Source organism: Sminthopsis crassicaudata, chromosome 4 (assembly GCF_048593235.1).
Source record: "Sminthopsis crassicaudata isolate SCR6 chromosome 4, ASM4859323v1, whole genome shotgun sequence".
Classification (NCBI taxonomy): Eukaryota; Metazoa; Chordata; class Mammalia; order Dasyuromorphia; family Dasyuridae; genus Sminthopsis; species Sminthopsis crassicaudata.
Genome location: NC_133620.1, coordinates 141,020,690 through 141,045,399, shown reverse-complemented (window position 1 = coordinate 141,045,399; position 24,710 = coordinate 141,020,690). Strand labels below are relative to the sequence as shown.

General features: G+C 31.1%; 1 protein-coding gene across 20 annotated transcripts in view; it reads right to left on the bottom strand.

Moving 5' to 3' along the window:
- The window catches only part of SYNE1 (spectrin repeat containing nuclear envelope protein 1), a 571,419-nt gene that overhangs the window by 321,196 nt on the left and 225,513 nt on the right, over window positions 1–24,710 (bottom strand). For all 20 annotated transcript variants that reach the window (XM_074309511.1, XM_074309493.1, XM_074309505.1 and 17 more), the window contains 7 exons: window positions 24,370–24,510; window positions 13,391–13,551; window positions 10,445–10,595; window positions 6,450–6,677; window positions 5,860–5,958; window positions 4,950–5,137; window positions 2,173–2,296 (listed from right to left, as the gene is read on the bottom strand). In XM_074309511.1, coding sequence (XP_074165612.1) covers window positions 2,173–2,296; window positions 4,950–5,137; window positions 5,860–5,958; window positions 6,450–6,677; window positions 10,445–10,595; window positions 13,391–13,551; window positions 24,370–24,510 — 1,092 coding nt within the window. The remainder of the gene's footprint in view (window positions 1–2,172; window positions 2,297–4,949; window positions 5,138–5,859; window positions 5,959–6,449; window positions 6,678–10,444; window positions 10,596–13,390; window positions 13,552–24,369; window positions 24,511–24,710) is intronic.

The following is a 24,710-nucleotide window of genomic DNA, read 5'->3' as shown; positions in this document are numbered from 1 at the left end:
AATGTTTATCTCCTAATAAAATGAAAGCAGAAAGTATCTTTCATTTTGTCTTTAAGTGTCTAGAAAAGTCTATTGTATCACTGGTACCTAAAGTATGAAGAAATTCTGAGGAGGCCAAGTTTTGAGCAATTTGTGAGATTGGAGTAAAATACCCTAGCGTCTAGGGTATTTTTCTTCAAATTTTTCTTCAAAACCCAAAAAAGTGGGAACTATTTGGATATTGGATTGAAGAGTTTATATGTTCCAAATTTTTATTAAATATCACATGAGGTTGAGAAAAGCATATATATATATACACGTATGTATATATATATATATATGTATGTATGTATGTATACATACCTACATACATAATTTTCTTCTCTATGAACTGCTTTCCCTCATTCTCTCTTTTGTTTCTAAGAATAAAACATCATGACCTACTTTCTCCATTCCTCTTGTCATGGAGCTAGAAGTTTCTCTTCTCAATAAATCTAATCCCATTACTTGTGATTTCTTAATCCCATTCCATGTTGTTTGCTCCAGCTAATACCTTTATGACAGCTCCTCTAATTTCTTCAATATGGTACCACTCTACCTGTCAAATTCTTGGACGGTCTAAACTTTAGATAAACTAGAATCATCTCTTCCCCCTTAATCTGTCTTGCATTTTTATGTTTTAGCATTTTGTCTAATATTACTCTTTGTCTTGGAATACTATTCCTTTTTCTTTGCCTGGTAAATTCAGATACTCCTGTTAAACTTCAAATCAAATGCCATGAAGGCATTCCTGCCCTCCCAAGTAGGCAAGAACCTTCTTCTTGTACCTTAAAACTGTACTAGGTGCTGTGTGTGTGGATGGGTAGGATCATATTGAGAAGAGATATGAAATAAAGTTTAAATCGTACAGTGTCCCTGTTCATATGGAGCATATTATCTAGTGGGGGGAGGGGAAATATATTTCAGAGTATCATTGTACATTCTTGTGGGCATATCTTATTTTTAGAGCTACTTTGCTACATTCTAAGGATCAAATATATGATTTGATTAATGTAGAAAGCTACTATTGAGGAGTGTCTTTTGCCAATGAGGAAGAATATATTTACCATGTAATATTATGTATTATATTTATCCATATTTGTATTTCACTTCTTTCCAAAGTATAAGCATAGGGTGTTTAAAGACAGGAACCCTATTTTTTCCTTTTTTTAAACCATCCCCAACACCTATCAATGCATTTTAGTTTGTAGATATTTTAACAAGTGTTGAATAATGAATAAAGAGTTTTATATATCTCTTCTGCTAAAGGCAGAACAACCATTTAAAGCTTCTTAACTTCCAGAAATCACCCCGGTTGCCTGTAACATCCTTTCAAGAATAGCTTGACCACAGATAGTTATATAACTCAGATACACACATTCACCATATGCTTCACTCCATAGGTAGTAATTGCACCTATATTTCCAAACAACTTGGGGATGTATCCTGATCATTTTCGCTCTCAGAAGGAATAATTCCTGGCCTACCACAAGAACTTGAACACATACTACTAGAGACGGTAACAAAATTGCTTCTTAATTCTTCATCTCTCCTTTGCTCTTCATAATTGTATATCAGGAATAATAAATGATAATCTTTCATCCTTTTATAGCATCAACAATAAAAAAATAAAAGACCATGCTTAGTCCATTTCACTTTCCTAACTCAACAGCCCTATTAGCTTGCTTGCCTACCATTTTCATTACTCAACTGGATTAAGTTATCTCTGTTTGTTCAGCTAGAGCTATCTAGAACATCTGCTTCAGAAATACCCATTTAAATTTAACCATAATGAAGAAACTTTAACATATTATTTAAACCTTCTATTTCATTCTTCTTATCATATAAGCTATCATCTCTCAATATTCCTTAGAAATATTAATTATTTATGTAGAAATATACATTCATATCCTTCAAATATTCAAAATATCTAAAAACAATGAAACTTAATGTTCCCATAAGTTCTCCCTGTTATGCATCAAGCTCTATCAAGGAAAGATGTCATCTTTCTAGTAACATTCTTTCACTTCTTTCCAAGGCAACCTGAAAATCCCAAGTATCTAGGCAATCTATACATTGACCAATAACTTCAAACATCTTCAATACATTCAAAGATATCTAATTTCCCTTCTCATCTTGTTTTCTGAAACTTGCCTGTACCAATTGGAGTTCGCTTTCCAATTTGACTCTGTCTGCAGAAATGCCATGCTCTGGGGAACTGGCTCCTGCTTCACACCGCTCCAACCAGTTCAGAAAGGTGGATAGTTCTTTTTCTAACCTAAAGAAAGTAGAGTCAGGGGAAATTATTTTAAATTTACCATATTAGAAGAACTAACTTTTTGAAGTTTGTAGAGTTGTGATAGAGAATTTTTTAACCTACAATAAAAGCATGGCAGGTTATTTTAGATTTTGTAGCTGAAGAATTCTATCCTTTTATATTTTCCTGTTAGAATCACTTCAAAATTGTGAAACATATTAAATTGAACATCAGGGAGGTCACATTTATTACTAAAAAAAAAAAAAAAGATCTAATATTAAACACAAAACTAATCCTTTGTTTTTACTATTTACATTATAATTAATTATATGATAAATTACTTCAAATCTTCTTAAATATATTTTCCATTGATTTTCATTCACTTTTTATCGAATGTGGTAAATTCATGCAAGAATTGTATTTTAATGAGGCAGAGTCATGCAGGTCAAGATATTACCCTCTAATGTCATTGGTCTTCAAAAAATAAAGGACAAATGGGGCAGCTAGATGCTATAGTGGATAGAATGCTAGCCCTGAAGTCAGGAGAATCTGAATTCAAATCCAGTCTTAGACACTTAATACTTCCTAGCTTGTGTGACCCTGAGCAAGTCACATAACCCCAATTGCCTCAGGAAAAAAAAAAAAGGACAAATAATATCAGGATGTTTGGTGAATCATTAATTCTTCTGATTTTATTCTTTTCTTTGCATTATTTTATTGACCTTTTGAGTTGATTTTTGTATTCCTCACCCTTACTGCTATTTGTTTTATGTTTCATTATATTAATATGCAACAGTTTCTTTAAACATTCTCCCATTTTAACATATTTAGACTATTTTCCATTTTTTTTTCATGTAACACTTGGGAAACATTATGAACAGGTTTTCATTATTTTATTGCTTTTTGAGGGCATATTCCCAAAAGTGCAATAATTGAATCAAAATACATGATTTATTGTTACTTTCTGTGATGTTTATAATTTTTATTGAATAGAACATTTTCCAAAAAGGTTCCATAAACAGAAACTAATAACTGTGCCCATTCTTTCACAGCTCTGGAAGCATTAAGGTTCATTGCTTTTAGATATTTTGAATATTTGAATGATATGAATTACCATTTTTAAAAATTTTTATCTGAAGGTTGAATATTTTATAACATTATTAATGTGTCTTTCTTTGTAGAAGTTGGAACTTTGGAGAAGTGTACTTGAAACAAGTATCCTTGAAACAAGGTGTTAACTCAGTGGAATTGATGAGATGATTATTCTCTAGTTCACATATATACTTAGTACTTAGCATGGTGATGTAATGATTCTCTAAGTTCACATATAATCAGCATGCTGTAGTGATGTAATTACAATAAGGTATATAAGGACTAACAAGGACTGGAAGAGAGACATTCTGTCTTTGACCAGCTTCATGGTGGCTCTCATGCCTCCTGCACTAAGATCAAGACTGGGCCAGAATAAAGAATCCAGACTCTAATCTTGATCATTCTCATGGTGTCTATCCTGCTGAGACCAAGGCCCTCCTGGAGGAACTCCAGAAAGCTAGCCTGAACATTACATTAAAAAAAGACTGCATCTAATTATCAGACCAGAAGTCCCACTTAAGAGAATATTGAGCAGTTTGTGTGAAGTAGGGAAGATGAAAGAAGTAGAATTTGAAATAGAAAAATGAAGAAAAGAAATAAAAAGGTTGCAGCCACCATATCCATTATCAGGATGTGCCTGCTCAATAGATGTTTTCCTACCCTTTTGGGAAGAGCAAAGCAATAACGTTCACTAAGAAAATTTCAGAAATCTTATTCTACTTCCTGAAGTGAGAGTGCCCATAGATTGAGAAATCCCCAAGGCACACACCTTCAAGGTCATGTTCTAAGGAAGATTCCCAGTGCTCCAGATCTAAGTCGAGCTCAAGGTCTGAGTCTCACCCCTTCATGAATGACTCTACAAAGACAGTTTTGCCTCCTTTGTGGGGGAAGAGGAAGGCAGGTATAGACATTAGTCCAAATTATCATGACCATGAATACTTTATTCTGTAGATCAAGATCCAGAAGAAGTTCTTGAAATCATTATACTAGATCACATTCTCTCTTCCACTCCCACAGATGATCCCAGAGTAGGAAGATTACTATAGGCGACATACCACAGTCACTTTCCAATGTCTGTCCATAGGCCCCACATTGGGCGCCTAAATATAATCTTCAGATTAGCTTTCTAGAGGTCCTCTGGAAGGGCCTTGGTCTCAGCAGGATAGACACCACAAGAATGGTCAAGAATAGAGTCTATATTCTTTATTTTGGCTCAGTCTCAATCTTAGTGCAGGAGACATAAAAGCCACCACAAAGCTGTCAAAGATAGAATGTCTCTTTTCCAGTCCTTGTTAGTCCTTATATACCTTATTGTAATTACATTATTACAGCATACATACATCACCATGCTAAGTATTAAGTATATATGTGAACCAGAAAACATCTCATCAATTCCACTGAGTTAACACCTTGTTTCAAGTATACTTCTCCAAAATTCCACCCTCTACATTTCTTTTTTGGGAAATTGTCTATTTATTGTCATATTAAGTAAGGGTTCCTTAGAAAATGTTTAATCTCTGCCCTACATTTCTCAGTAGCTGATGAAAAGCCATGCCATCTAATCATATAACAACGGGCTTACCTTTGCCAATGGGCCAATAGATTTTCTAGCATCATTTGTTGTTCCTTAGTGGTACCAACCATCTTTTCATATCTTTGCTGAAGAGTCATGGCTTCATGAAGAGATGAATCTTTGTTAATAACCTTGTGAGCACTTACAGACAAGGAGGTAACTGTGCTGCTCATTGTTTCCAAAGCTTGACAGAGATCCTGACAATCATGGAAAAGAAATATGGAAAAACAATCACATTTTTAAAAAAAGAACTAAGAAATGTCCAATTTTTTAATAAAATATCGCATTATCAGAATACCACCTCAAGTATGCAAATACAGCCTATGGTAATAAGAACAAAAGTTTCTTCATCTATCAATAATATTTAAATGTTGTAGACATATAAATAAGTAGAAAATCACTCTGTCCCTTTCCTTAAAGGAGGTGGGGGAGGGGGGGAGAAATCATCTTAGAATTAATCTTTTAGAACTTAATAGGACATCAAATACTACATAGTCCAAGCACTCTCACTTAGAGATGAGAAAACTGAAGCCCAGAGATGTGAAGTGATTTTTCCTGCTTATAAAACTAAAGATACACAACTTTAGTGTTAGATTCACAACAAACTCTATTTCATCCTTATTTCTCACTCCCTCTCACCCCATGTTTCTGATCATAAGTTGTTTCATCAATATAGCAGTCTCTTATTATGAAATGTTTATACATTTATTTCTCTAAAATGTAGTAGTGTTCAAATTTTCAAATCATAATTTTTTTTAAAAATTTGTAATAAAACTTCAAGTCTAAAGTGATAGAAAATCTTGATTCCTTTCTTTCAGAAAACAAATAAAGAAAAATTTCTAAGTGCAATAAAAAGTACAACAATGCTGGATTTCACATTTCTAAGTTGATAAACAGAAAATATAAAACATTTTCTTACCATATGTTCTTGGAGAGCTTTGTATGTCTCTGTAGCTGAAGAACATACTTTAATTGGTTCATCCAATTTGTCTTCAAATTCAGACACAGATTGTTGGACCTAAAACATTAATGAAGATGTAGATATAAGGATTAAAATAACAGAAAAAGAACCCTCCACACAACCTAGTCCAGCTATTAAATATTCAATTATATACCCATTTGTTGTTATATAAATATTTTATAATTTTAATAATTTTATAATATTTTATAATTTGATTACAACTTTTGAAAACTGAAAAATCTAAAATAAAATAAAAATCAACAGCTTTTTAACTCCTGCATGATTTGAAAGATATTTCATTCAAAATCAGAGCTAAATTAAATGAAGTATAAAACAACATTTACTACAAAAGCTGATCTGTTAAATTACTTTAAGCTTTCTTACTAATGTAATTTATGGGAATGTGAAAATTAGAATAATTTAGTATTTGCTCTAGGTGATCCAGGAATAGGAACACTGTAGAAAGGAAGCAATATATTTCAAATAAAAATTATATAAAGTAAATTATATAAGGTAAATAAGATGAGTCCGTTTTGATAATTTTATACCTTTCTGAGGCTTTCTTCAAACTTTTGTTGCTGAGATTCATTTTCCAGAAGGGTAGCTTCCAGACACTGGGCACGCTCCCTGAGCTCTTCCCAGTGTCTCCTTATTTGTGTCAATTTGGCTTTAATTCGAGCAGATTCTCCAGTGGTGATAAACTGAGCAAAAGACTGAGTTTCTTCCTCTAGTCTTGGAATGTCACTTTGATTATTTTCTATTATTTCAAGAATAACCTAAGTTATAAAAATAACAATAACAATAGAGATCAAATTGATTTACTTTTTTCCTGAAAAGGAGTTTTTAAGTGTATTAAGAAAAATGTCAAAATTTTCTTGAACTGTGATATACTGAGGAATAATTTGGGAAATAACATAATATTTGTTTCATTTCCCTCTTTTTTAATCTCTTCCCTTCTTCCCTCCCTCCCTCTTTCCCTTCTTTCCTTCCTTTTTTCCCTTCCTTCCTTCTCTCTCCCTCTTTTGTCTCTTCCCTTCCTTCGTTCTTTCCTTCGTTCTTTCCTTCCTTCCTTCCTTCCATCCTTCCATTTTCTTCTCTCTCTCTCTCTCTCTGTCTCTCTCTCTCTCTGTCTCTCTCTCTGTCTCTCTCTTTCTCTCTGTCTCTGTCTCTCTCTTTCTCTCTGTGTGTCTCTCTCTCTCTTTCTCTCTCTCTCTCTTTCTCTCTCTCTCTCTCTCTCTCTCTCTCTCTCTCTCTCTCTCTCTCTCTCTCTCTCTCTCTCTCTCTCTCTCTCTCTCTCTCTCTCTCTCTCTCTCCCCCTTTCTCTGTAACTGTACCATGAAATCTGCAAGAAAAAAAAAAAAACAGATGGTAGAATATACAGTGATTGCAAATGCCTGCCTCTACATGTGGTGAAGTAATCACAAGGGGCTTAGTAAAATAAAATGAGCTAGTATGGAAATATCACAACATATTTTGAGTAAAATAAAATTTTAAATATTATTGTAAAAATTAATTAAAGTTAAAAAATTAAATTAAAATTAAAACTTATTAAAATAATTAAATTTTAAAAATTTAATTTAAAACAAACTATGTGTTGTGTTCAGGGATACAATTCAGATCATGGATAATATCTGTGGTTCACCTTATTTAACTAAGATATTAAATTTACAGATTTGAGGAAAGGGAAAGCTTCCAATCCTACAGTCTACAGGAAAGCTAATCATGGCATTAAATTTCTTCAAAGGATAAATGTAAAATGGTCAAGAAATCAAGCATATGTGTTCCACACACTTATATACTACAAAAGACAAAGATGTCTCTGAACTTTAGTGCTTTTGTAAAACACAAGCTTTACTGTGGCATGTTGTAGGAGAAGTACATGAGAAGTACAATGTGATATTTAGGGGTAAAAGTACACAGAAGTATAGTGGATAAAGAAGGGTTGGTCTTGAAGTTAGGTTACTAGGATACATGAAGTCAGGATGCTAACTGTGAACTAGGCCAGTTCAATTAACCTCACAATGCCCCAGGCCACTTTCCAAGACTCAAAGTTACAAAAGAGTAGTCAGTGTACATTAGTGGTGAGATTTTCTATATAACATAGAGGAATTACAGGCTCTTCCAAAAATCAAAACAAAACAAACTAAGGAAATTCACTACATTGTGGCTGCATAATACTCATGATGCCTCACTTGCAAAATATAGCAGCCTGATTATTCCCAAATAATTCATTTGTACCCCTCTGAAGAAATAAGCAAAAGAAAAGCCAAAATTTTAAATAGAAATCTGATGTTCAAATAATTAAGGTGAAAGATATTGGGATTTCTCCTACTAATATATATAAATACGTATATACATATATATCAAATAGTACCTAAAGTTCAATATATCATATTTATTCCGAAATATTGAGGGTGTCACTGTTCTTAAGCCAGACATACACATCTACAGTAGAATCTTTAAGAAAGCAAGTCTTTTAGTACTTCTATAGGCTTTTTTAAGATGAGTTAGATAGTTCTATGTAGAACATTAAGATAGTTTTTAATTGAACTTTCAGTCATATTATGAAAATTCTATGGAACACATATCATAGTTTATATTTTAGAAACTGTATTTAATGAGAACTGAAAAAGGGATTAAAGATTATTAACAAGATCTGAATTTAAAGTATCTTCATGTAAGTACTAGAACTTCAATGTTCTGTTTATCTTCATGTAATGTTCTAGAGTTCATTTTGCTGAACTACTTTAGAGGTGAAAATTCTAATACCCTAATTTGATTTATACTTAATTCTATGACATCATGAGTATTGTTACAGAAAATGTGTCCTCAATGTATACACCTTTGGGGGAAATTGCCTTGTTTTCTATATTAAAACATAGATCGTTTATCCATTCATTCAACAACCTTTTATTAAGTTTCTACTATGGAACAGGTAATAAATGCTCTGCATAGAAAAAAAAAAATGAATCTATCCTTTTCAACAAAAATTTTAAAGTCTTTTGGAAAGGAAAAAAAATACAACTATATAGAAAGCTAAGTGAATGCATACAAAATACATTCAGAATAAATACAAACTATTTTTCTTGAGGGGAAGGATAAGAAAAGGACCCTAACAAACAGGGTAAAGTCTCATGAAATTCCATAAAGTTTTGCAAAATTCTCTATAGGGATCAAATACATTGTTTGTCTATCTGGATATTTCTAAAATATAATGATCAATAAGACATAGTTTTTTTTTTAATTAAACAAGTATTTCTTTTCCTATAATGTGATAAGATTTTTGACACTTAACTGGAGAATTCTTATGAAATGATTACTGGTATCAAACTCATGAAAAAAATTAAGTTAAAATTGGCACATAAATTCAGAAATAGAGTAAAGAAGTGATCACAAAATTGAGATACAAAGTACAATAGTTTTATGGGTTTTTTTTTAAACTTCATTTAGTGAAATGAAGGGCAACTTTCTTTATACTTCATAAATTTGAGCATTAAAAATCTTTTTATGAATCTGTCCAAGGTATTGGAATCAGTTGACCTTTGGAAACTATAGCATATATATAAGGGCTGTGTGTGTATAAATATATACATAGATATATATTTATATACATATGTAAATGATGTATATATGTACATGATATTTGAACATCCTATGTGATTAGCAATAAATCAATTTCCAACTTGGTAGGGTCACTTCCTCCACTTCTATGTACATATTTATTTCTTGTTCTACAATATGTTAATAACTAATAAAATAACTGATAAAAGGACAGAGACTCTTGCATTGTAAAAGAGCAACTAGATCTGTGAAAAAATGAGTAACTAAATTTTGAAAATGTATAAATTACAAGATAAAAGGAGATATCTTCAATAATACTAATTGTGGGATTATATTTCCTCTTCTTTTGGGATCAAGGATGGTGTATGCCATATGAGCTAATGTTTATATTCCACTTTAATATTTTCAGCTACAATAATATATGATAACATAACAGAGAGCATTATTTTAAACAGGAAAGGATCTAGAGAATTAAGTCATTTGAGTATAATCCTTTTGTCTAGTGTCAGGGAAGAGAATAGAATTTTAAGCTGTTTAAAAATAGAATTGCTTGATCGCCTCCTTGTGGTTATTTAAGGCAACTTCTATTACATTATTAAAATGTTTGAAATGATTTTTTTATATAGTATTTTTAAAAGATGAATATTTTCCTATGTGTTGCCTAAATGAATAGAGCAGAATACCCTAAAGGGTTTTATTCAAAGTCAAAGAAAGAATTATGCAACCATAATTTTAATGGTATCACATACATTGTGAATTGTTTATATATAAATGAAACACTAATAGAAGACAACTTAATTTATAGTTTTGCACAGTCTCCATCAAAACCCTCCAGCTTAGTATTTTTTACAAATGTCACACACAAATTGAATACATTCACACATCAAAATATCAGCCCTTAATAGCAAAAAAGGATTTTTTAAAAGTGTTTCTTCAAAGCTACATATGTATGAATTATAAATGTAATGTGTGAATAGATCACCTTAATTTGGCTGATTTGCATGTCCCAGGGAGATGATGAAGTTTCCAAGGCATCCAACTCTTTTTCTCTTTCAGTAATCCAGACGGAGAGGGCCTCAAAATTATTGCCAAAATGCTCCCATTTGTTTTTCACCATTTCCATGGTTTTAATACTAAAATTAACCAGATCAAGTAAATAAAATGAAATCTTTTTAATAAAGATAATCATTAATGTTTTCCTTAAATTATGAAGTGAAATTTTGTGAATATATCTCTGGCCCTATTGACTTTTTGGCCACCTAAAGGAGAGGCACATTTTATCTGTATAAATAGGAGTGACAGGACTTCATCTTCCCCATGAAATAACTGATTTTGCATGATAGGTACATGTAAAACAAATAGAACCATGATATTAAGACTTAACCAATTTATAATATACTGTGCAACAATGGCACTATCCCAACACATAAATCCCAACACATACATGCACAAAATAATGTTTCTACAATTCAGAGTATTTGAATCTATTTATAAAGGAGAAGGAAGAGAAACTTTTAGGAGGTGCAGTAGATAGGGGAGGCTCTGGCCTTGGAGTCACAAAAATTTGAATTCAAATCCTGTCTCAGTTGTTCACTAACTCTGTGGCCCTAGGTAAGTCTGTTTAGTCTGTCTTTGCCTCTAATTTACTAATAAATAAAATAAGGAAATGTATTCAGCAGTGTCTAAAGTCCTTTCCAGTACTATATGATCCTCTGATCTTAATAATGGAAAGAAAAGCCACTATACTGTAATGCACTTTAAAATGATTTGTTTTCACATCACTAAATCCTTAAATTTTAAGGGAAATTAAAAATGTTCAAGCTAAAATATCTTTATGCTTTGGTTCATGAAATATGCTTTTAAGTGTCATTAAAAAAAAAAAAAAAAGATTTAAAATCTAAGTGAGGACATGCTGTGGTGAAGAAAATGCTCCTTCTCCTTGCAGCAAATACTAGAACTCCTAAAATGTTATAATACCAAGTATTTTTATACTTCTTGTGGCATTCTGACCACAAAACTCTTTTTGAAGAGACAGTTATTGTTATTAAGGAATCACTGGCTATTTGTTTAGGATTCATTTTTTATGAACATATGAAGTGTATGTTTCCATTTGAATTCTTGGTTCACATTAACACTATTCTTGTAACTTAGTAAACATGATTGTATTTATGTCTTACTGTCTATAAAAAGATTAAGCAACCAATTGAATCTTTTTAAGAATGTGTCAAGTTAAACCAAGATTAAAGGATTTTTCTGCTTTTCAAAAGGCACTTGAAGATATCAAGAAAAACAAATTATTCTTGGGCAACTGAAATGATCATGTGGCTTCCAGTTACTACAGCATGATTTTACATTCATCCCTCTGGAGTTTCTGGGAGTTATATTAAATGTAATTGGAGGTGAGAGGATAACAGTGATTTTTATAACATTTTATGAAGGCAAAAAAAATTATTTGAACAATTGTTATAATATGTAAATACCCTGTTGTGGTTTCAAATTTTAAATCAGGACTGTACTAAATAAAATAAAATAGTCTATTATATTGGATAGTAAGAGAGTTTGTGATATCCATGAAAAGTTTTAACTATTTTCTTTTTAAAAAACATTTGAAAATCAAACTGTTACATTAAGTTTCAGACAAATGCAAGAGTTGGATGAAGATATGAATAAAGGGTTTCATTCATGCAAAAACCTATGAAGTAGTTGAATACATTCAGTATATCCTATTTGCAATTATAATTACATAGATTATTTTTTCAAACCAAAATAATTCGTTCCATTTTAATTGAAATATGAAGTGTAAATATAAACAATGTCAGCATTCAATATTTACACTAATTGATAAATTGATACTTTATGTAAACTATATTTTAAAACTTGGATAGTCTATAAGGAAACTGCTTTCATCAATGTAAGCCAGCACCTTTCTCTTAGACAGTTACCTTGAGCATTACGAGATTAAGTTACTTGGGTGAGGGTCACATAGCTTTCTTGGTTTCAGAGTCAGTTCTATCCACTAAATCATGCTGCATCATTTTACATAATTAAAATTCATCTTGAGAACAGTAAAATATCTATAAATTAGTGAGGAATATGTTACAGAAGGTATTTTGGTAGTAATTTGCCATAATATAGAAAAGTGGTCATCTTTATCTTTGTGACAAACATTGTAAACTTCTCTTGAAATTTTTGTCTCAGAAAATTTTTAAATATATTTCAGGACAAAGTTATGATGGTTATTCAATATGTGTTCATGAATTCCAGATCTTTATAGTGAAGACTATTTGCAGAAGACACAAACGTTGCCCTAAATCTTAGGAATGAGCAAATCACAGAATAGCCCATAGTACATATTTGCCCCAAAAATAAACACCAAAATCCTGAAAAAAAACCTCAATGGCTTCTTATAAATGGTTTTACAAAATAGCAGATGAACTAATGACAATTTAGTATCACTGAAAATGGTGGTGAGTCACTGCAAATTTTTGTTTTGGTTATTGGCAACTGATCTGCAAGTTGTGGTAAAAGTCTTAGAATGTAAAATCATGCCTGAAAATAAACTGAATTTCCACAATCTGCTAACAGTCAGGTAATCTGGTAAAAATCCTGATCAGTGATTGGGAAAATCTTGAAATTCAGTCACAAAGGTTCAATAAGTACAAAAGGCCACAGAATTGAATAGATATGGCTTTTTCTTGTAAATAGAATCATTTTAGGCTGCAAAAAAATTGCATCTCCCTTTTTTTGTTGTTGTTGCTTTTGAAGTTTTAGCTTCTAATTTAGTGACACTTCCTGATACTGAGTCACTATCTTAGAACATGCTATAATACACAGATATTTTGAAGCAATATTTTAAACACAAAATACAGGGAAGATTATATTAAACTTTATCCCAGAGAAGAAAATTTATGACTTGTCAAGCACATACTCTTCTTCAAGAGTGTCTTCTAATTTTTTAACTTGTTCCTTGACTGAATTGGCCTGTTGCTGAAGTGTCTGCTTAGTCTTTAAGCCCAACTGTATCTCTGATGCTTCCTTCACAAGATTCTCAGCCTGAACTGCAACAGCTTCTGTACGTTTGGAAAATGCCTGAAAAAAAAACCCAAAACATTGGCATTACTAAGAGGTAATCTTTCTTGCACATTTCTTATTTGTACTGTTAGTATTTCATGAACAAATGCTGTCTTTATTTTAGTTATGTATTTCCAGAGGAAATCTTTCATTTAATTTATAGTGTTCTCCTTAGACATACTGCAATTGAATTTTCTGAGCCAATAAAATTTATTTTGACCTATTTTCAGTGTGTGTGTGTGTGTGTGTGTGTGTCCATACACATCACCACCAGGTACAACTAAAAAATTGTTCCTGACTACTCACGTTACTTGGGGATTCAATTAATTATTCCTTTTGATGAAATGAAGGAACACCAGCTCTGTCACTATCTCCTAAGATCCAAACCTTATCTCTCTTGCTTTTATATTTTAGAGGTTTGTGCCAATGTCTTCTGACCTAAAGACCATTATCTTTACATTCTTACTATTTCGCCATTAGGGCCAGAGACTATTCCATCTGCAATGAAACTGAGCTTTTTACTTTTTTAATGTTTTTTCTCTCTCAATTAGAGTATAAGCTCTGTGAAAGCAATGATGGCTTCACTTTTTCTATATGTAACCCCAAATCAATTCAACAAACATTTATTAAGTACTTATTATATACCAGACATTATACTAAGATATGATAATACAAAGGAGGAGGGAGATCCCTGCTCTCAAAGAGCTCACAGACTAAGGATAGAAACAACATGTATACAATTATGTACAAACAAAGTTTATACACATCCTTGGAAGATAATAAAAAAGGAGGGAAGAAACTTAGTACAATTCTTGACATATAGTGTGTGCTCAATAAATGCTTTTACAAAAAATTCATTCATATGAGTCTATCGCAAGCCACATAAAGGCAGGCACTATGAACCAAATGAATTTGTAATCTTACACAACAGAAGTAAATGAAATGTTTGCTAAAATAATTTGAATTTCATTAGAAATGGAATGGTTAACTCTGATAATATAGAAGCTTCTTCCAGAGCAGAGTTTATGCCATTTCATACATATTCTTTAGAATAAATATTTATGACAGTAAATGTTAGGTATAATATTTATCTAAGAAATACCAGAATGTATAGAGTAGTTTTTCAAATGATATTAGATCATCAAAGTACCAATCAATAATTTGCTGAAGACTCATGATATAATAGTAGCTAATATATATATATATACACACACATACATACATACCCACACATGTGTGTGTTTATATGTGCCAGGTATTGTTCTATGTGCTTTTACAATTATTATCTTATTTGATTTTCAGAAAAACCCTGAAAAAGAGGTACAATTATGATCTCCATTTTACAGAGGAAACTGAGACAAATTGAATTTAAGTGACTTGCCCAGGCTAGTAAGTGTCTAAGGCTGGATTTGAACTCAGTTCAACTGAACTCCAGGTCTCACGCTCTATTCACTGCACTAGCTAACTGTGTGGAGATAGTCTAACATATAGGTTAATAAAGAACTAAAATAAGACTTTATCTTGTTTGCTACTGCAATAAAATCTGTGACAAGACAATAAAGTTTGTGCTACAGTCCTTCATCTGCAGCTCTGCTAGAAAGATTTATATTTGGGTCAAGTAAAAATCAATAATATTCTATTTTTGGATTGATTATTTTGTGCCCTCCTTTCAAAATATGCAATTTAACTACCTTCACCTAAAGATTCAGTATTGGCATATGTGTGCGTTGCTATTACTTATAAAGTAGTTAAATCAAGAAGAACATGTATCTTGAGTAATCATAAATTTTATTTTTTCAGGATTCAAAATAAAATGCAATTAAGACTGGAGAATCTTAAAGAAGTAGATAATTAACTAAAAGAAAAACAAATCATTCACATAGAACAAACTCTTAGGGATGAATCCTATTTCAGGGAAAGAGTTATCATAAGCACTCAAGTATTGCCAGATGGCATGAAAGATTATTAAAATTTCAAACTAAAAATAGAAGAAAAGGATCAATGATAGAATAGTTGTTATAGATCACAACTTGTAAATCAACAATGTGCTAGAGTGATTATGGAAATAAATTAGATTTTGCCTAAATGATAGATTATGCACAAAGAATTTTAATAACAAAATTGGAAATATGAAACTTGTTTTACCTGTAGCTACATTTCATAACTTGTCATTAAAAAATTAATGTTTAGAAGCTTCTCTTCTCAGGTCTCTAGGGAGGAGGCATTAAAAATACTGTGCACAATTTACCACTGAGCCTACATATGTAGCCTTTGGCACTATATCCCATACATACCATCCCACAAAAATAACTGACCTAAGCATGGGTACAAGCTGATATGTACAGATATGTTGGTATGTAGTTAAATATTTGTTGAACAAAAGATAAATTTTAAAGCAATAGAAAGTTCTATTTTATCAAATTGCTTTAATTAGCTGATATTTGAATGTCTTTATTATAATGGGAAATAGGAAACTTCAATATTATGTGTGAATAGTTCATAAGTTTAGAGGATATTAAAAAAATTCTAGTGTATATTCAAACTTATATAAAAACTGATTTTTGAACTGAGGGAAAAGTGAATATGGTAAAAAGAAAACAAATGCATAATTAAGGACAAAGCACATAATCAAATAAAAATAGGAAATTATGGATAATCTAGAGCTAGTCACATATGGTAATAGAAAAAAAGAATCTCCAGTTCTATTATTTACTAGGTATGTGATATTGGATTAGGCATTTGGTGGGGGGGATTTTATTTTAGTATGTTTACATCTTGTCTCACCCTTTAAAGATCCTTAAGGGGATGGACTATCTTTTGCCTCTTTATATCCCTTGCACTTAGCACAGTACCTGGCAGATAGTAGGTGTTTGATAAATGCTTATTGATTATTGATCAATCAATTTATAAAATGCTAACATGATTTGCTTCCTAAGGTGGTTGTACTGCACTATGTTCTGAGGTAAAATATGAAAAGCATATAAAGTAGTATGTGGGAAGGAATGAGGAAAGGAATAAACATTTATCACTACACTGTAATATATACCTATTGTGTGTGTATAACAATGTACAAGATTCTGTTAAATGCTTTACAAACATTATTTCACAATAACCCTAGAAGGTAGGCATTACTATTGTCCCTAAGCTCAATAGGTACTAAATACTTGGTCATATTTTAACTCAGATTTTCCTTACTCTTTATTCAGGATCATAAAAGCCCCAGATAAATGTAAATTTTGTAAAGTGGGGATAATCATATCAACTTGACCTATTTCTTCATGTTGGTATATTGTGCTTTGAAATAATGAATATAAAGTGCTTTGTGACTATAATGCAGGAGATTAAATGGAAATTGTTTTCATTTTTTCATTTTCATTTAGTACTTAAAGACATGCTTTTTTCATGTTGGTATTCTTTCCACTGTTAGAAACTGTACCTATTCTCTGCCTGCTTATTCCATTCAATTATTGCTTATGTTTTTCCATAAATCTTCTATAAAGGGTCAACCCAAAATGTTCAAGAATTTTCTTTTATTTTAATATCAAGAGAGGAAATGGGAGGAGTACAAATGTACCCAGTCTAACTTTTCTTCTCTTATATTGGGGGGGATTCTTTTCCTGTTTTGTCCATGTTTTTGACATTTTTTAGCCAAATTTTCATATATAATCCTTTAATAATCCTCTGCAGATATAGTTCTACCAATCAAACATCCCATGGAGTTTTATGGTATTTCTAACTTTGATTCCTTCAGGATTTTGTTTCAGGATCCAAAGCAATAAGTCATCAATGGAAGAATGATAGTATTTTTAAAAATGTTTTTTCCTACAGAAGTAAGTGTGCAGAATTATAAAAATTGCAATTTTCCTCAAATACAAGACAATCTAGTCTTCAATTTTGGGCTTTGTTCAATGTCCTTCTGAAGTTCTTGTCTCACTCTCTCTCTCTCTCCCTCTCTTCCTCTTCCCTGCCCCCCTTTCTCTTTCTCTCTCTCTCTCTCTCTCTCTCTCTCTCTCTCTCTCTCACACACACACACACACACACACACACACTCTCTCTCTCTCTCTCTCTCTCTCTCTCTCTCTCTCTCTCTCTCTCTCTATCTCTCTTTCTCTCTCTCTCTCACTATTCTCTTTCCCTCTCTCTCTCTCACATACACACACATACTTATGCATGCACGCATAATTGTGTAGGCAATGTATATTTTTCACACATTTTGTTTTTTCCAGTGTGCATGGTTAAGTCAAGTTCACATTGCAGAATTGAGAAGGAAGTTTTGTACTGTTTCAGACCTGAAGCAATTAGCATTAAGCCAAGTATTTTACAAAAAAAAAAAAAAAAAAAAAAAAAAAAAAAAAAAAAAAGATGATGTGATATATAGACCATCAGTTTCAGTAGGAAATCATTTTATTTAGACTCAGCACATGATATCTTCTATGAATGCTTTTCATTTTCTGTTTGTATCATTGGCACTAAGCACTATATACATAGGAGTTAATAACAATCTATTGAATTTAAGTAAATCAATAAAGTAATAAATTACTTTATTTATTAAGTAAATTAACACTGGATTGAATTAATTTCCCAATTTGTACCTTCTTCAATTCACTTAACAGAAATATTCAAAAGCTCTTTGAATGAAATCATTCCTAAAGTTGTATCTGTCACTGAGTAGTCCATAATTTTATTCTAGAGATAAAAATGCTATATTTTAAATGTAAAAATAGTCACAGTTTCCTATTAAGATGGCCAAATTAGGGTTGAATAAAAGACTAGCTCCTCAAAAAATAAAAGTAGGAAACAGCAAGAAAAATAGCTAAAACACACACACACACACACACACACACACACACACACACACACACATATGAAAATAAAAACCACTTGGTTATAGGAAATTATCAAAATAAATAAGATACAATAAAAGTATACTGTGGGGTCACTTTCAGATAAAGTGCCAGAAATTAAAAGTGGAAAAAAATTGATGGTGCAAGATATACTGAAAGAGGACCCTAGGTAAATAAATGCACATGCAAATAAATTTTAAAAGAAATCAAAATATTAGAAAAAAATTTAGAAAAAAAAATCACAGAAATCACTGACATAGAATTCAAAGAAGCCTTAAAAAGGAAACCGAATAATTTTTAAATGACCACTATGACCGACACTCTCAAAAATAAAGAGAAGTAGTCAATGATATCAGACCACATATAGTAGAAAATAGCATTGCAAATAATTCAAATCCACTGGAGGTGGGCGGAGTGGAAAAAGTTAGGAAATGACATGATTTTTTTGGGGGGGAAAAAAGAAATCATGAAAATTGAAAAGACAAACCCACAGAAGAAGGAAGGATACAGAAATCTCAAATTATTTGATCCAGAGAATTTAGAAAAGCAAAAGAATCAGAATATGCTCTTCTGACAATGAAACTTTTTGGAATTAACAAAAACAAGTGAAAACATTAAAAAAACAAACAAACAAACAAACAACAACAACAACAAAAAAAACAAAACAAAACAAACAAAAAAAAAAACAGGAAAACTCAGTAGAATCTAAACAAAGGGAAAAACCAAGATTAACCAACATTATAGGCCAACTGGGGGGGGGGGGGGAATCTTATTAACAAAAAGAAAGTATAAGAATAACACACCAAAGAACAACAATCAGGATCACAGTAAACTTCTCAAAATAGATTAAAAATAAAATAAATTGTCCTGTGTCATAAACAGTATTTAGAAGTAGTGATCATGAACAAAGAATTCATCTACCCCCAAAAAATTAGTATGCTGTGTAAAGTTAAGAAATATACATTCATAAAGAATTTAATCTCTGAAAAGGTAGCAGGGGTACACAAAATCTTAGAACAACTATCAAATTAAAATACTTTTAGTAAATCAAAATAAACAACTTCTTATAAAATGTGAAAATCCACAAATATATTGATTCAATCATTTTAACGCAAATAAAGGTATAATAGAATATTTAATACTCTACTAATTAGAATATAATAAATCTAATAAGAAGATGAGAAATTTTACATATATATGCATATATATATATATATAAAATATCAATCAAGTATTAATCAAACTAGATCTAGTAGACATATTGAAGGTACCTTAATGAGAAGAATAAAGAATATATATAATCTTTTCAGTACATGCACAAATTACAGAAAAAAATGAATATGCTAGGACATAAAGAAGTTAAATATCAATAAACAAACACAAATTTTATATATTCTGCTTACATATCATAATGCAATAAAAATCAATCAAAAAAAGCATTAGCAGTGAATAATAATACAATAAGTAAAAGTTTTGGATACAAGTAGACATAAAATTATCTATTAAATAAACTCCCAGTTGAAAGTTATAAAAATAAAGCTGAATTCAAATATAGTAACAACATATATACCACATATCAAAATCTATGGTATTAATTCAAGGCGATATTAAGGAAAATTTGGAGCCCTGATTGACTATATAGATTTTAAAAAGAATTGAGGGTGCATTTTAAATTCCAAAGAAAGGAATAATGCAACTAGTAAAAAAAAAAAAAAAAATCCATAGTCATACTATCAGAACAGATAGTAAACAACTTTAATTTTTTAAAAATAAATGGAGCAATACATCTATCCAAGAACTAATTTTTGTAAATAGCAGCAAAATGGATCAATGAACAAATCTAATAATAAAAAAAAGAAAAGAATAAACTAAATTAAACAAAAAAAATAAAAAGCGGAAAGGAGAGATCATGAGGGCCAAAGAAATTAAAAAAAAAAAAAAAAAAAAAAAAGGAAAAGAAAAGAAAAAAAAAAACCCAAAAACAAAGATCAGTAATCACGCCAGCTCTTTTTCCTTTTAACTGGTTTCTACCAAACTTGAGAATCTAAACAATGTATAAAAAGGAAAGCATTAATCTGGAACTATGCCCGAAAAGTTATCAAACTGTGCATGCCCTTTGATCCAGCAGTGTTACTACTGGACTTATATCCCAAAGAAATACTAAAGAGGGGAAAGGGACCTGTGTGTGCCAAAATGTTTGTAGCAGCTTTTTTCATAGTGGCTAGAAATTGGAAGATGAATGGATGCTCATCAATTGGAGAATGGTTGGATAAATTATGGTATATGAAAGCTATGGAATATTATTGCTCTCTAAGAAATGACCAACAGGATGAATTCAGAAAGGCTTGGAGAGACTTACATCAACTGATGCTGAGTGAAATGAGCAGAACCAGAAGATCACTATACATTTCAACAACAATACTGTATGAAGATGTATTCTGATGGAAGTGGATATCTTCAACATAAAGAAGATCCAACTCACTTGCAGCTGATCAATGATGGACAGAAACAACTACACCCAGAGAAGGAACACTGGGAATTGAATGTAAAATATTAGCACTACTGTCTATCTACCCAGGTTACTTATACCTTCGGAATCCAATACTTAACGTGCAACAAGAAAATTGGATTTACACACATATATTATATCTAGGTTATACTGTAACACATGTAAAATGTATGAGATTGCCTGTCATCTAGGGGAGGGAGTAGAGGGAGGGAGGGAAAAATCTGGAAAAATGAATACAAGGGATAATGTTATAAAAAAATTACTCATGCATATATACTGTCAAAAATGCATAATTATAAAATTAATAAAAAAGGAAAGCATTTCCCAATAAATTATGTTATATCAATGTAATTATGTTATATCAATGTAATTATGTTATATCAATGTAATGTAATATTATTGTACCATATGATGATAAATATAAGTTCAAAGGAATAATAAAATATCTAAGAGAAGTGATGAAAAAATAAAGGTCAGGAAAATCAAACTCTGTGTTTGTGTGTGTGTGTGTAATAAAACTTTGTAAAAAAAATGAAAACTAAAGGAAAAGGAATTTCAAATAGATTCAGGAAAGGATACAGAAGAAATATAGTTTTGGCCTTGTTTATAATTTGTTAATATGTCTTTTGGTTAAAAAAATATATAGTATAGTATGCTTAGCTTTTTAATATCATTTTTATATGTTGATTATTATTTTTATAATTATGGTTTGTGATTTTTAAAAAAGATACATGTGGTACCATATATTCCCTATTCCTCTCATTTCATTGCCAAATGAAATGGTGTAATGGAGAAAAATCTGAAGAAACCTTTTCATGTTATTAGCAAAAATAATCTTGATACACTAGTCTTACTTATAGATGAGCAAAACAAAAATATGGTTCAGATGTTGGTGTTATTTCTTTCATCATTTTTATTCTATAAAATATTGTCTAGGATATTTACTATTCTTTTACAATTTTTATATCTCCAGCATATTTTGTTATAAATTCCCAATCAGTATTGACTTCAACACAGATTTCTAGCATATGTATTTCGTGTGATCTTCCTTATTTATGAGTCTCAAGTGCTATTGGCATTTTCAAACATAGTTCATGTGAAATGCAGATGATAGAATACAAGTACCATAGGTTTTATGATTTATGTTATGAAAACAATATATGACAATAAGCATGAAAGCAGATCTTTTTCATTTTAAGTCTGCTATCTTCCATTTTGTTGACATATATTCTTAGATTTCTTACCCTAATCTTTATTCAGGATATCCTTTCCCTTGCTACTTTCTGATGTTATCCTCTTCATAATATTTTTCAAATTAATTTGTGCTTATCTCCCAATTCGCTTCAAAAAAAGATTAAGTATTTATTGAGTGACATAATTTTTTGAGTCTTTCAACTTACTAAAAGTAATGAATTTTTGGAATTGGTTAAATTTCTCAAATGTTGATAAATTTAACATCTTTAATTCTTTTCCCCATTTTTATTAGTGTTATCACAATTAACATTTACATTACATTAGTGTCTCATGTGAGCTGCTTAAAAAAAAAAAAAAAAAAAAAAACCTGAGGGCTTTTTTGTTTTGGCTTGGTTTTGCTGTTCTTTTAAAGTCACTTGTTTTTTATAGAGGCCAAGTTTATAGTTGCTGTAGTCTCAATTCTTGCTCTTCATAATTATTAGCTATTTAATCAAGTAATTAATAATTTGATTACAAAAAGTTAATTCTGAAATGACTGATAATATCTTTAATCAGTAATTTCAGATCCATTAAGATATAGTCAGTTTGATTTTTATGATTAATCAGTACATCACATTCAGTAGTATCTTTTTACTCTCGAACCAAAGAAGAACCTCAACTTCCCCATAATCTACAAGCCTTTTTTTCTTTGTTTATGCTAAATAGTATTTACTACCAGAGTTTTACCCACAGAATAATTTTGTTAATGATAATTAGTAAGACATAATTATGATATTATGATAGGATAATATGGAATATTATGATATAGCATGGCATTGTATGGTATGGTGTGTTTGATATCATATATTATAGCATGGTGTGGTATGGCAGGGCATAGTAAGATATAGTATAATATGGCATAGTATAGTATGACATGATATGAAAAATTAAAAACCTATACACCCTCAAGGTAAAATAGAACTATAAGTGAAAAAATCTCCATGAGTTTTATATTTTTAAAAAAGGGTTAATATAAACTTTTTAATGATAGAGAGGCAGAAACTTCCTAATAGTAATCAAATGAGCCAATGGAATATTTAGAGAAAAAGGAAAATGGTCTTTGTTCTGATAAATTCATATACCTCTATGGTAGGCCATAGGCTATAGTATAATCCTATTGTACTCTGCCCATGTAAAATGATATCTGTATCCCCATGTCCCATTTGGGGCTTCATATTTTAGAAGGAAGAAAAGGAGGAAAACTTTTATTAAGCACTTATTGGTTGTTAGAAATGTACTATGCACTTTACTAATATTGTCTCAATTGATTTTAGGAAGGACATTGAGAATGCAATTATTTACTAAGATAAGGAAAGTCCTTGAATTCACACCATTTGTGGCTCAGTTATAGCAACAAATGTTTAGGTTAGAAAAGATACTTGGAGGACTGTAATATGGAAGGGACCTGTTCTGCTTGACTCCAAAGGGCAGAATGAGTATAAGTTCCAAAAGAAGTAGATTTAAGTTTGATGCAAAGAAAATCTTTCTAATGTTTAGTAGTATCCAACATTAAAATAGAATGTCTCTATTCCACCTCTAGGAAGGTGGACCCTTCCTCCTCCCTAGAGGTCTTACAGAAGAATCTGGATAACTCCTTGTCAGTTATATAGCAAAGGAAGATTCTTAGCCATGGGGTTAATTGAGAAAGATAGTTTCCGAATTCTCTTAAAAATAATGTATTCTGTACGTCATTTAAATATGAACAGAAGTGGGGCAGCTATGTGGCATAATGGATAGAACTCCAGTCCTGAAGTCAGGAAGACTTGAATTCAAATCTGACCTCAGACACTTAACACTTCCCAACTGTGTCACCTTGGGCAAGTCACTTAACCCCAATTGCCTTAGCAAAAAATAAAAATAAATTAAAAAAATATATATATATATATATGCACACATGTATATATACATGTGTGTGTGTCTGAACAGAATGAAGTGAATGGAGCTTAGCATCCTCCCTGCAAATCCCATAAAATATAAATCAAGGTATACCTGCTCTTAATACCTGGTAGCACTATCTTAGTACCTAGTACCTTATTACCTTAGTACTTAGTACTTTAGAACATTATCAACAAGCCAGAATGATAACTAGTTCCTTGATACCCATATAGAATACTAACAATCATTCATTGTTTTGTGTGGGAAAGTGTGTTGTTTTTCTTTTTCCTGAAAAAAAGGGGTGATGGAGGGAGAGAAACAAGGTCCTATTCAATATTAAACACTTAGCAAAGGACTACGTCATATCACTTATACCTTTGTCTGATCCAGTTCTGAAGACAGGCTCTCTAAGCTGCTAAAACTCAAGAAACGTTCATGGCTGGAACCTGTTTGAAAAAGGTATCTGACCACTGTCTCTTTGTTTGTTTCAAAGCGCTCCCACTTTCTTATTGTCACCTAAGAGGAAAAAAGTTAAATAATATAATAAGTTATAAATTAATGAAGACTACCAAGGTATCATTTTTCACATGGACCCTATTTTTAAGAATTGCAAACCCTCAAATTCCAGGTACTTTTATTCAGTTGCCAATTTAATACATTGATATCCTAAGAAAAACTAATGTCTAGTCTCTAATAGAGTCTAATTTCTCTGGGCC